This window comes from Lynx rufus, unplaced genomic scaffold, assembly GCF_022079265.1.
Source record: "Lynx rufus isolate CCGP_SWC_20201006 ecotype Redwood Valley unplaced genomic scaffold, mLynRuf1.p SCAF_16, whole genome shotgun sequence".
NCBI classification, from domain to species: Eukaryota; Metazoa; Chordata; class Mammalia; order Carnivora; family Felidae; genus Lynx; species Lynx rufus.
Window position 1 is genome coordinate 10,652,407 of NW_025814830.1, and position 13,522 is coordinate 10,665,928.

General features: G+C 48.4%; 2 protein-coding genes across 2 annotated transcripts; one reads left to right on the forward strand and one right to left on the reverse strand.

Annotated features, from left to right (window-relative positions):
• Nucleotides 1–6,265: 6,265 nt before the first annotated feature.
• Nucleotides 6,266–6,793, reverse strand: LOC124510788 (ferritin light chain-like). Its single transcript, XM_047077433.1, has one exon. It carries the CDS (start codon nt 6,791–6,793, stop codon nt 6,266–6,268), a length of 528 nt encoding a protein of 175 aa, XP_046933389.1.
• A 612-nt stretch (nt 6,794–7,405) lies between these two features.
• Nucleotides 7,406–7,969, forward strand: LOC124511584 (EP300-interacting inhibitor of differentiation 2-like). The gene has a single exon (XM_047078932.1). The coding sequence runs from the start codon at nt 7,406–7,408 to the stop codon at nt 7,967–7,969; it is 564 nt and encodes a 187-aa protein (XP_046934888.1).
• Nucleotides 7,970–13,522: the final 5,553 nt, after the last annotated feature.

A 13,522-nucleotide genomic window follows, 5' to 3' on the forward strand; every position in this document is an offset into this window, starting at 1 on the left:
CAGGTAACGTGTAGATTTTTTTTTTTTAATTTTTTTTTTCAACGTTTTTATTTTATTTTTGGGACAGAGAGAGACAGAGCATGAACAGGGGAGGGGCAGAGAGAGAGGGAGACACAGAATCGGAAGCAGGCTCCAGGCTCCGAGCCATCAGCCCAGAGCCCGACGCGGGGCTCGAACTCCCGGACCGCGAGATCCTGACCTGGCTGAAGTCGGACGCTTAACCGACTGCGCCACCCAGGCGCCCCTAGATTTTTTTTTTTAATGTTTGTTTATTTTTGAGACAGAGAGAGACAGAGTTCAAGTGGGGGAGGGGCAGAGAGAGAGGGAGACACAGAATCTGAAACAGGCTCCAGGCTCCGAGCTGTCAGCACAGAGCCCGACGCGGGGCTCGAGCCCACAAACTGTGAGATCATGACCCGAGCCGAAGTCGGACGTTTAACCGACTGAGCCACCCAGGCGCCCCTTAATTTTATTTTTAATGGGTAATGTGTAGATCTTAACGTTACATGCGTTTTTAAAATGTATTTGTTTTGGGCGCCTGGGTGGCTCAGTCGGTTAAGCGGCCGACTTCAGCTCAGGTCATGATCTCGCAGTCCGTGAGTTCGAGCCCCGCGTCGGGCTCTGTGCTGACAGCTCGGAGCCTGGAGCCTGTTTCAGATTCTGTGTCTCCCTCTCTCTGACCCTCTCCTGTTCATGCTGTCTCTCTCTGTCTCAAAAATAAATAAACGTTAAAAAAATTTTTTTAAATAAAAAAAATGTATTTATTTTGAGAGTGAGAGAGAGAGAACGAGTTGCGGAGGGGCAGAGAGAGAGAGGGAGAGAGAGAATCCTAAGCAAGCTCCAAGCTGTCAGCGCAGAGCCCGACTCGGGGCTCAAACTCGTGAACCTTTAGATCATGACCTGAGCTGAAATCAAGGGTTGGACGCTCAACCGGCCGAACCACCCGGTGCCCCTGTGTTAAAAGCATTTGAGCAGTCGCTCCCGTTAAGTTCAATTTGCACTTCACCGTTTCCTGCTCCGACAGCGCAGGTGGACTTCTAAAGGTTCGTGGCGTTTCCTTGAATTTCCTCAGATTTCAGAAACCTGCCGGGAATCTTCCTTCACCAGGGCTGCCGAGGGACCCCAGGAGCCACGTGTACTGGAGAGGCCTATCTGCCCCCTAGTGAGGGGGCCAAGCTGGAGAAGGAGGTCCTGGCTGCCCAACAACCAGGATGGTGAGAATTTGATGCCCCCAGCTCGTCCACAGCTTAGTCACTCCCTGGGTCACGTGAATTGCTTGCTCAGGAGGGACTAGAAGTGAGTGTGAAGTCGTCCCGGGTCTGTCTGACTGCTCTCTGCACTGTCCTCCGTAGCATGCCGTCCTCGGGTGGCATCAGCCTTCGAGAGGACAAAGCAGTCAAGCCAAGGGCACAGAGTAGAGCAGAGGGGTCAAGGGCACGGCCTCTAGAGTCCGATTGCGTGGGCTCACACCCTGATGCTGACATTGGCAAAAGCATGAGCCTGGCCATATTTCTGGCCCCTTGGGTGCCTCACAGGTGTATCCTACACCCTCTCTCCATTTTTTTTTTCTCTCCTCTGCTTTATCACCGATGCAGGATTAGATGGGGGCTGGCCGGGGGTGGGGGTGGCGGGTACAGGCCTTTGAGATCCATGAGAGAAGGAACGAAAGAACCCGGGGCTCCTAGACTCACACACGGGTTCAGGGAATTCATGCCAACAGGAAGGTTCTCAGCTCCCCTGGTGGTGATGGTGACTGTCCACTCACATCTGAGCTCCGGGCTCAGCGGATTTTGGAGAGATGCCCAGCCCCGCCCCGCACAGAGGCCCGTGCAGGAGAAGCACTTCCGTGGAGAAGGCAGCCGACAGCCAGCTCCAGACGGGACCGACAGGAGACACACTAGGGAAAGGGAAGAGTAGACGGAAAAGAGAGAAAAGGATGTTCTTTCATCCCCTTGGCTAATAAAAAAATTAGCTAAAAGGTTCTCATTTCCTCCCACATCTCCGGCAAGAAAAACAACACAGGCCTCCACCTCTCCTGGAATGGGTAGGTCTCGGGGCATTGACTACAGGAAAAGGGGAAACATCCCCAGGGAAAAACGCTGTTGTTGTTGTTGCTGTTGTCTTTAAATAGTCTTATTCTTTTTCTTAATGGTTATTTATCTGTTTGGGGGGGGGGGATGGTGCAGAGAGAGAGGGAGAGAGAGAATCCCCAGCAGGCTCCACACTATGAGTGCACAGGCAGATGCGGGACTCAGTCTCCTGAGCTGTGGGATCCCGACCTGAGCCAAAATCAAGAGTCAGACGCTTAACCGACTGAGTCACCCAGGCGCCCCCAACCCAGTTTTGAAACAAGAGAATGTCCTGATTTTTAAAAAGACGGTAGCCCCCCAACTTATCTGCGAGGAAATACGTTCCAAGACCTGCTCCCCACCATCCCCCCCCCGTGGATGCCTGAAACAGTGAATACCAAACCCAACATGTACGCTGTATTTTTTCCTATGTATGCATACCTCCGAGAAAAATCTGTAAATTAGGCACGGAGACAACAGCATATAATAAAAAAGGACAGGGGTGCCTGGGTGGCTCAGTTAAGCATCCGACTTCGGCTCGGGTCACGATCTCAGGGTCCGTGAGGTCGAGCCCCGTGTCAGGCTCTGTGCCGACTGCTCAGAGCCTGGAGCCTGCTTCGGATTCTGTGTCTCCCTCTCTCTCTCTCCGCCCCTCCCCCCCTCCCGCACTGTCTCCCTCTGTCTCAAAATCAACATTAAAAAAAATTACAGTACGAAAAAAACTTTTTTTAATACTTGAAAACTAAATAATTAAAAACGAATTACTCTCCTGCAATTTTAATGCGACACAAAATTTCACAGCCCGGTATCGTGCCCTTGGGTATTTTCTACATGATTTGTAATCACTGCAAACAAGCACCCGTCATTTAGATGAACTATGACCAATTTATCCAAGCCCCTGTGTGAGGCATTTTTGTTGAACGGGCCCCAAAAGAGGATGATACAGTAGACAGCTGTCTTAGGCCATCCAGCCGCATTCCAGAAAGCTGTAGCTTCGGGTCAGTTGGAGCCGTGCGGGTATTCTTAGACTAAGGATGAAGAAAATGAGGCTCCCGAGAAAGTCTTCGGTTACAGAGGGGAAAGGCTCCGAAAACAGAGCAAGTGTCTGGGGCGGTCGCATGAAAACCCCCCACTAGATACCCCCTTGAAAAAGTGTCTCCTCATGGGGTGCCTGCGGGGCTCAGTCGGTTAGGCATCTGACTCTTGGTTTGGGCTCAGGTCGTGACCTCATGGTTTGTGAAATCGAGCCCTGCATCGGGCTCTGTGCCGACAGCACGGAGCCTGCTTGGGATTCGCTGTCTCCCTCTCTCTTTGCCCCTCCCCTGCCCCTGTTCCCTCTCTCTCAACATAAACATTTTTACATTTGTTTCTGTAGGGGCGTCTGGGTGGCTCAGTCAGTTAAGCACCTGACCTCTGGTTTCGGCTCAGGTCATGACCTCACCATTTGCGAGTTTGAGCCCCACATTGGGCTCCACACCACTGACAGTACAAAGCTCTCTCTCTGCCCCTTCCCTGCTCGTGCGTGTCCTCTCTCACTCTCTCTCTCTCTCTCAGTATAAATAAACTTAAAAATGTGTTTTTAATTTTTAAATCTCCTTTAAAAAACATTCTCTTTATTTTTGTCCTGTAAAAAAACAAAAAACAAAAAAACAAAAAACAAAACTGTGAATCCCCTAATATGAGTTCCTTTAATTGTTTAGTCTGTGGCATGATTGACACTGTCCTCAAATGATCCAGAAATAGTGGCAGCAAGTCAGAGACAAAGATGCTTCAGCCACTGGAAGTACAGTCTTGGGAGCACTAGCCAACCCGGAATCTATCTCAAAGTTTTGCTTTTATCTCTCCACGTGAGCACTTCTGTTTAAGACACTATAATTTTGTTTCTAGCCATTCTTGTGCCCAGATAATAGGAAGGATTTTCAACTTCTGCTGTAAGGTCATTTGGGGCCTCAGAGGGCAGGATTATACGTGCCTCCATAGGATTATAGCAAAATTACTACAATTTCTAGTTCCTCCCCTAATAATATATGTTGTTACCTACATCTGGGAACTCTTTTGTTAAGTATTTGTGATTTTCTGGGCAGCCTGAGAGTGGGAGCACGGACCTGTGGGTCTCCAGCCCAGCCTGGGAGCTGCCTTGAAGGAGCCCCACATGGGGTGTCTGTCTGGCTAGGTCACTGGAGCACACAAGTCTTGATCTCAAGGTTGTAGGTTCAAGCCCCACACTGGGTGTAGAGGTTACTTAAAAACAAAATCTTAAAAAAAAAAACAACAAAAAAGAGCCACACCTAGAGTGATGGCAGAGATTCTGGTGAAGAGCTGTGTTTGAAGCAGCAAGGAGGCTGAATGTTGTGTTTTATAAATGCGATGCTCGGACCAGGAAAATCTAGGATATCTTTTAAGTTTCATTTGTTTAAGAAATCTCTACACCCAACGTGGGGCTCGAACTCATGACCCAGAGATCAAGAGTCACATACTCTCCTGACTGAGCCAGTCAAGTGCCCCCAGAACATCTACTCCTGATAGGGCAGAGAGCATTGAGTCATTAACGTTACTTGCTGATGCCCGGGAATCACAGCCATCATGATGGGAGTCACCACCAGCAAAATCAAAGATAGAATTTCCTGGGGCGCCTGAGTGGCACAGTAGGTTAAGGGTCCGACTTTGGCTCAGGTCATGATCTCAAGGTTCATGAGTTCAAGTCCTGCACTGGGCTCTGTGCTGACAGCTCAGAGCCTGGAGCCTGCTTCAGATTCTGTCTCTCCCTCTCTCCTCTGACCCTGTTACCCTCTGTCTCTCTCTCTCAAAAATAAACATTAAAAAAATAAATTGAAAAAAAGAATTTCCCTCTCTGAAGTCTTTCCATTAATTAGAATAAAGAGAACGTAATTGGAGAACCAATATTTAAGATGTTGTAATATTATGAGACACATAACAAAAATAGCAATGACTATGTACCTATCAAGAAAATGAACTACTGGGGTGCCTCACTGGCTCAGTCCACCGAGCATGTGTCTCTTGATCTCCACTTGGTGAGTTCGAGCCCACATTGGGCTTAGGGTTTACTTAAAATTTTTAAAAATGTTTAAAGAAAATTAACTGTAACCACAATGGAAAACATGGGTGAATCTCATAAAAATAGTGCGTGAAAGAAACCAGACACAAGCGTATACAATTTCAAAAAGTAAGCGACACTGGCAGGTCTGGGTGGCTCAGTCAGTTAATTCACTGGATTTCTGCTCAGGTCGTGAGTTCTAATTCCTCATCGGGGCTCTGCACTGAGGGGGCAAGCCTGGTTGGGATTCTCTATCTCAAAAATAAACTTAAAAATTTTTTTTAATAAGCAAAACTAAAATACAGGAATGCACCCCCAGGAATAGAACAAAAAGCAAAGCAAGTAAACAATGACCATAAATACCAGGCTAGCAGTTACCTCCCGGTAGAAAGGAGATTCTTGTGAAGGGGGAAGGGTTCGGGAATATGGGGAGTCAATTTCCAGTGGTGGTTACATGGCTGTTCACTTTCTGATAAATCATTCCGCTGTATACTTTTGTATACTTTTCTGCATATAGGTTATGTCGCACAAATAAGATTTAGAAGAACATAACCGTCCAAGAGTAGCTAAAGAAGTTTTAAAGATAAGGGGTTATTATTATAAAGCTTTAATTGTTAAGAGGATTGTTATGGGTGGGAGGGGGGGGCACCTGGGTGGCTCAGTCCCTTAAGTCTCCGACTTCACAGTTCCTGGGCCCCATGTCCGGCTCTGTGCTGACAGCTCAGAGCCTGGAGCCTGCTTGGGATTTTGTGTCTCCCTGTCTCTTTGCCCCTCCCCCACTCGTGCGCGCGCTCTCTCTCCTTCAAAAATAAACATTAAAACTGTAAAAAAAAAAAAAAAAGAGAGAGGATTGCTATGGGGAAGACAGGCAAATGAATAAATGGAAAATAATAAAGAACATCCTCCCCACCCACCCACCCCCAAAACAAACAAAAAACCAACAATCTAGGATATCTTGGTGTATAATACAGGCAGCGTTTCTGTTTTTCATTGCAAAAAGCTTTATTGTTTCCATTGGGTCGACAGTTTGGGAGAGGGCTCCGTCGTCGTTAAAAAGCTGCTCAGACAAGCCCAGGCAGAAGCCCTGGCACTAAGGGGATGCCAGAGGGGCCCCTCCAGGGTTGCTGGGCTCCAGAGGCTGCTATTCGAGCTTGAAGGTGAGCCTTTCGAAGAGATACTCGCCCAGCGCGGCCTGAGGGCCGGCCAGCCTGCGGAGGTTAGTCAGGTGGCTGCCCATCTGCTTGATGAGTTTCACCTCCTCGCCCAGGAAGTGGTTCTCCAGGAAGTCACAGAGATAAGCGTCGGCACGGGCAGAACCCAGGGCATGCAGATCCAAAATTGCCTCGTTCAGGTTCTTCTCCAGGACTAGAGCCGTTTCCATGGCGTCCAGGGCTTTACCCCACTCGTCGTGCGACGGCTTCTGCACGTCCTGGAACAGCGCGCTGCCGCTCCGCTGGTTTTGCAACTTCAAGAGCCGCTGGGCACCCTCGCGCTTCTTCAGGGCTAACTCGCGGAAGAAGTGGCCCAAGCCCTGCAGAGCCACATCGCTGCTGTCGAAATAGAAGCCCAGAGAGAGGTAGGTGTTGGAGGCCCGCAGATGCATGTTGACCAGGCAGTTGACGGAGGCCTCCACCTCGGGGGAATAATTCTGACGACCCTGAGAGCTCATGATTGGTCGGCAACAAGCCGCTAAGCTCAAAAAACGGTGTTGGTTGGCCCCAGAGGCAGAGGGTGGCTGAGAAGGTGGTTCCGGGGGTTGAGACTGTAAAGGCGGCTGGAGGGTGGTCTGAGGCTGGAATAAGGGGTGTCCCTGGGTCTGGTCAGTCCAAGCTCTGTTGAAGCACGAGGCAGATCCAGCAGACCGCCGGGCGCACTGCAGATGTGGCATTATAATCACCGGAGAACAAGAAGCGTAGAGAGGAGCATGTTGGGTGGAACCTGGGGAAAGCCAACAAGAAGCAACCTTGTAAGACTCTCCTGGGGTAAACGTTAAACTGACTCAAACGGAAAATAGGGACGCGCCCTTCGACGTGCCGTTGCCCGCTCGGGGCCGTTTCGGCTGTGATGACGCTCCTGGCCGCGAGGTGGCGCCTGGCGGGGCACGGGCGCCGGGAATGACGCGTGCGCAGCGCTCCTAGGTGTATCCGTAGGATAAACGCACGCGCCGCGTTCACCGGTGCGCACAGCGCTCGCGCACACGCACTTACGCGCCCGCCCGTAGTCGCGACGTCCCGTTTTTCCAATTTTTCTGGGAGCGGCCGAGCTGCCCCCGGGGTCCGAGATGTCCGAGCTGCCCCCCGACAGCGGTGTCCGGCAGACGGACGCGGCGAATGGCCACCGCGACGCCCCGCGGGTGGAGGTAGGCGGCGGGAGGCTGGAGCCGGCCCCGGCGGGGCCTGCGGAGCCCGGGGAAGGTCCGGTGGCGGCGCCCGGGGAGGCCCGCGACGCACAGGTAGCCCGAGTGTTGGCGGAGCCAGCGGAGGAAGAGGGTGCGCAGGCCAGACCCCGATCCCGGCCCGGGAACGGCCCGGGGCTGGCTGCGTTGCCGTACCTCCGCCTCCGTCACCCACTTAGCGTTTTAGGAATCAATTACCAGCAGTTCCTGCGCCACTACCTGGAACACTACCCGATCGCTCCGGGCAGAATTCAGGAGCTGGGAGAACGCCGCAGGAGGTTTGTGGAGGCCTGCAGAGCCCGGGAAGCAGCGTTTGATGCCGAGTACCAGCGGAATCCCCAGAGGATGGACTTTGACATTTTGACATTTACGGTAGCCCTCACTGCGTCCGAGGTCATCAATCCTCTGATAGAGGAACTTGGTTGTGACAAGTACATAAGTAGAGAATAGTCTGGTGGCGAAACCACTGCAGAGGGGAGCCTCTGTTTTCAAGTCTCACGCCAGTCCTGTCCCTCGATTTTAGGTCAAAGTGTATGAGATAAGGCGAGGCATAGTTGCGGGGGGGAAGGGCGTTTATCGCGACAAAGCCTCAGAAAAATTCAAAGCCTTGTGACTCCTGTAACTGTTGAGTTTGGGGTTGATACAGAGCCTTCTCCCTGTGTTGTGGAAATGACTTTCAAAATTGCTTCACTGAAAAGTGAAGGATAGTTTTCAGGACATTGAGACCCGATGAAGAACTGTGGCCAGCATCGGAGCCCATGATGACGAAAGAAACTCTCAAATCGTGATGGGGAGGAATAAGGAGCCACGGCGGAGTTATCCCGTGGAGAGACTGGAAGCCTATGGCGAGAACTTGACATTGCCCGAATATGTGCTCTGTTCACGTCAGGTTCAACAGAAGGTTTTAGCACAAGATCGACTTTGTGTTTTGTGAAGCATTTCAAACGGCAAGCAGTGTAACTTGTATATATTACCTGATAAACCTTGTATTCGAGAATATCTGAAGATTCTGGAATTTTTTTTCTTTCATTTTTAATGTGTTTAAGCTTTTTTTTTTTTTTTTTGGTAAATCTATTCAGAAAACCCCCAAAATGTGAAATATACACCGAAAGTTCTTCCATCCCTGTCCCCTCCATCCAGTCCCCGCCACAACCCACGTCTGCAAGGTGCCTCTCCTGTCGTTGCTTTGTGTACACACAAGCAAATGCAAATTTGGGGGTTTTTTTTCATTTCTTCACAAAAGTGGGCATACTTACTGATTTACACGTTGCTTATTCAGTAAGAATGTACCTTGAAGATCCTTCCAAACCACGGCATTGCCTCCTTCTTTGTTCTTTTTCAGAGCTGCGTTCTGTTTCATTCTGTGGTTGATTATGTTGTAATTTACTTATCCAGGAACATATCGATGGGCATTCACGTTCTCCATCTTTGTCTTTAGATTTTTTTATGTCAGAAATTCATCATTTATTTTAGAAGATAATTCTCAGTAAAATCTAATTTTTGATCCGACAAATTTTCCTTTTTTTTTTTAACCTTTTATCGCTTCACCCATTTTCTGTTGGCAAAAAAAAAAAAAAAAAAAAATGGCTGTGAAAGGTAACCTTGTATGCATATCACAGGGCCTGTGCGAAAATGCTTTGATGGAAATGACCTTGTCGCGTTTTGCCATCTGTGCAATGGGGCATAGCGTAACCTTTGATGGTGTAATACGGCATTTTTCCTCGGGGCATCTTCTAATCAGCAGCTTCTTAGATTCTTTGTTATGTGTAACATCCATAGTGTGAATTTCCAGAAGTGAGAATTCTGGGCCAGGGTACTCATTGGAAATTGTATGTATATTCCCTTTTCTGCAAACCCTGTGTTCGTATCTTTTATCCATTTCTCTCCTGAAGAATTGGTGTTCTTTGTTGATTCCAGTAGCTGGCGGTGTAATATGTGAGATAGGATAATAGCTTGTAATGTGAGTTATGGATATCTTTCCCCAGTTAGTCACTTGTGTCTGGTTTTCTTGAAAGCCTTTGGGCAGGCAGGTTTTGCTTTGGTTTTTGTTTGCTGTTTTCTTTTAAACCAGTAAGGTATCGAATCTCAAGATTTTCTTGGGGGGTGTGTGTGCCTGTGTGTAGTTTCTTTGTGCATATTTGAGTCTCTGAACACTTGGAATTTATCCTGATGTACAGTAAGAATTCAAAACTTATTTTTCAGGGGCTACTGGTTGCCCCAGCACCAGTTACCAACTAGTCCTTCTTTTCCCTGCTCACTTTGTTTAAAGATGCCTCTTCGTCATATACTAAGCTGTGTTTTCGATTTTCTGACTACGTAGTTTTAAATCTGGTAGTTTTTAACGTTTATTTGTTTTTGAGAAAGCGCGCGAGCAGGGGAGGGGCAGAGAGAGAGGGAGGCCCAAAATCTGAAACAGACTCCAGGCTCTGAGCTGTCAGCACAGAGCCCCATGCGCGGCTCGAGCTCACAAACTGTGAAATCATGACCTGAGCTGAAGTCAGATACTTAACCGACTGAGCCCCCCAGGCTCCTCTCAAGCAAAGCTTTTTTTTTTTTTTTTTTTTAGAATCGCATGACAGTTAATTTATCATTAAGATACTGAGTCTTCCTATCCCAATGGTCTATTTTCCCTTTAAAAAAAAAAATTTTTTTTAAGTAATCTCTACACCCAACGTGGGGCTCAAACTCCTAACCCTGAGATCAAGAGTCACGTGCTCTGCAGACTGAGCCAGCCAGGCACCCCTATTTTCCCATTTTTTAAAAGACTTCCTCCCAAAAAATGCAGCACCCAGGTGGCTCAGTCGAGCACCTGACTCTTGATTTAGGCTCAGGTGGTGATCCCAGGGTCCTGGGATGAAGCCTCATGAGCCTGCTTGAGATATTCTCTCTCTCTCTCTCTCTCTCTCTCTCTCTCTCTCTCTCAATTAAAAGAACAAACAAACTTCCTTTGTGTTCTTCAGTGTTAGGAGCGCCTGGGTGGCTCAGTTGGTTCAGCGTCCCAACTTCAGCTCAGGTTATAATCTCGCGGTTCGTGAGTTCAAGCCCACGCGGTTCGTGAGTTCAAGCCCACATCGGGCTGGTGGCTGTCAGCACGGAGCCTGCTTCAGATCTGTCCCTTTCTCTCTCTCTGCTCCTTCCCTGCTGGTTCTCTCTCTCTCAAAACAAATAAGTAAACTTTAAAAACATAACCCTAGGATCACTGAAGATTCCGCAAAGGCCTTTGACAAAATTCAGTAATCATTCTTGATCAAACACCCACCGAGCAACAGACACATATGTGAAGAACTTCCACAAAATCAGGAACAAGACAAGGGTGCTTGACTATCATTCACATTGTTTTACAGGAGACAGAAGGCACCGGCCCAGGAATTAATAAGGAGAAAGAAATTCAAGGTAGAAAAGTTGTAAAGAGGCATTACTTTCACTGTTGAATATGACCTGTTCTTCAACCTAAGAACCACAGGAAAAACTACCATAAACAAGAGAATTCGGTGTGTTAACAGGCTATCAAATAAATATGGAGACATTACATTTTTTTGAAATCAATTATCCTCTTTCTATTTGAGAGAGAGCGAGAGAGTGCTAGCAGGGGAGAGGGGCAGCGGGAGAAAGAGAATCCCAAGCAGGCTCCACGCTCGGCGCTGAGCCCGATCCCGCAACCCTGGGATCACCACCTGAGCCGATGTCAAGAGTTGGACGCTCAACCGACTGAGCTCCCCGGGTGCCCGGAAATGCATTATTTTCAAACACACAGGCAAACTTTTAGAAAAAATGTAACAAAGAATCCTCATTTATGTAGAAAAAACAGGAAAGATAAAGTAGCTAGGAATAAATAGATCTGCCAGAGATCTACTTTCGGAACATTCATTTAGGGGCAAACAATATTCTTTTGGTTTAAACATTTATTTTTTTGAGGGCGAGCACGCGCGAGCCAGCGTGAGCAGGGGAGGGGCCGAAGAGGGGGGTGGAGGTTTTGAAGTGGGCTCTGTGCTGACGCCAGATCAGGACCTGAGCGGAAGTTGGACCTTAACCCACTGAGCCACCCCGACGCCCTCCTACGGTTATTTTTATAGTCCCCACCATGATGAAGTAGTTACTGATGATGCACGATCTTCCTGTGCCTCGAGTGATCCTTATTTACAAATGAGGTATAAGCCTTTTGATGTGCTTCTGGATGTCTTTTTTGTTTTTTCTTTCAGTAGGCGTCCCGCCCAGGACAGAGCCCACCTGAGCTGAGGAGTGACCGGGTGGCTCGATCAGTGTCCCAACTCCTGATTTCAGATCAGGTCATGATCCCAGGGTTGTGGGATCGAGCCCCACATCGGGCTCTGAGCTGAGCAAGGAATCTGCTTGGGATTTTCTCTCTCTCTTCCCGCCTCCACCCCCTCCTCAGCCTCTCACCCTCTTCAAAACAAATAAACAAACTTAAAAAAAAAAAAAAAAAAAAGGCCTGAGCTGAGACCAAGAGTCTGACACTTAACTGACTGAACCACTCAGGCGCCGCAGGCGCCGCGCCACCCCCCCCCCCCCCCCGGCTTTTATTTAAGGATGTTCGTATAAGTGTTCCCTAAGTGTCATTTTCTTGTGCACTATTTGTTAGTTTTAGAGTTTAAATTTTTTTTCTTTATGTTTATTTTTGAGAGAGAGACAGAGCGTGAGCAGGGGAGGGGCAGAGAGAGGGAGACACAGAATCCAAAGTAGGCTCCAGGCTCTGAGCTGTCAGAGCCCAACTCGGGACTTGAACTCACGAACTGGGAGATCATGACCTGAGCCAAAGTCGGACGCTTAACCGACTGCGCCACCCAGGCGGCCCTGTTACTTTTAAATTTTAATGTTATTATAACATCATTTAAGGGGCGCCTGGGTGGCGCAGTCGGTTAAGCGTCCGACTTCAGCCAGGTCACGATCTCGCGGTCCGGGAGTTCGAGCCCCGCGTCAGGCTCTGGGCTGATGGCTCAGAGCCTGGAGCCTGTTTCCGATTCTGTGTCTCCCTCTCTCTCTGCCCCTCCCCCGTTCATGCTCTGTCTCTCTCTGTCCCAAAAATAAATAAACGTTGAAAAAAAAAATTTAAAAAAAAAAAAATAAAAAAAAAATAACATCATTTAAATAATTTGGAAGTTTTTCCTTTCCTAAGTTCTGGAACACCTTAAAATCCACTGGAATTGTCCTGGTAAGGTTTGATAGCATTTCCTTTGGGACTGTCCAGGCTGGTATTGGGGACAGTGAGGGTGAGAGTCCTGATGTCCCTTTCCCTACTTTCGATGGTAAGAGCTGTAGATTTTGAGGTACTTAAAATTACAAAAGTGTCCACACTGAGTCAGAATGTAGCATTTTTCCTGACTTTATTTTAATGTAAGTTTTTTTTTCTTTTTTTTAATGTTCATTTGTTTATTTTGAGAGAGGGCACGTGCCAGGGGAGGGGCAGAGAGAATCCCAAGCAGGCTCCACGCCATCAGCGCAGGGCCCAACAAGGGGCTCGATCCCACGAATGGTGAGATCATGACCTGAGCCAAAACCAAGAGTCGGATGCTTAACCGACTAAGCCACCAGGGGCCCCTTTCCTGACCTTCTTGATTAAATGCCTTTCTTTACACTCAGTGGTAACAGAGGGGAGTTGCTGAACTTGGAGAGTGTTATGCAATAAATAGGAGCAGGTGACCTGTAAAACTGCAAAATAGTCTTCGAGAAGCATGTGGTGGGATCGCAAGGTCGGAACCGTCTCTCTGGGTTCAGGAAGTCAGCCTGGAGTTTCTGCTTATCAGGTTACCCACAGAGGCTGCTTATTCTCCCGAGTTCTTCCAGGATCTGGCCTGAGACAGAAATTGCAGGTCTCTGCCCCGCAGGGAAGCTGAACTGGGGTTTAGAGAAAAACGAGGTTTGTTGCCCACACACTAAGCATTGTGATAACTCAGGTTTCCACAGTTCTAAGCTGCTTAGTCAAACGTTGTGTCCCTTAGTTTGCCCAGAAAAGGACGCTGAGGCTTAGAAGGTCAAATTGTTTTT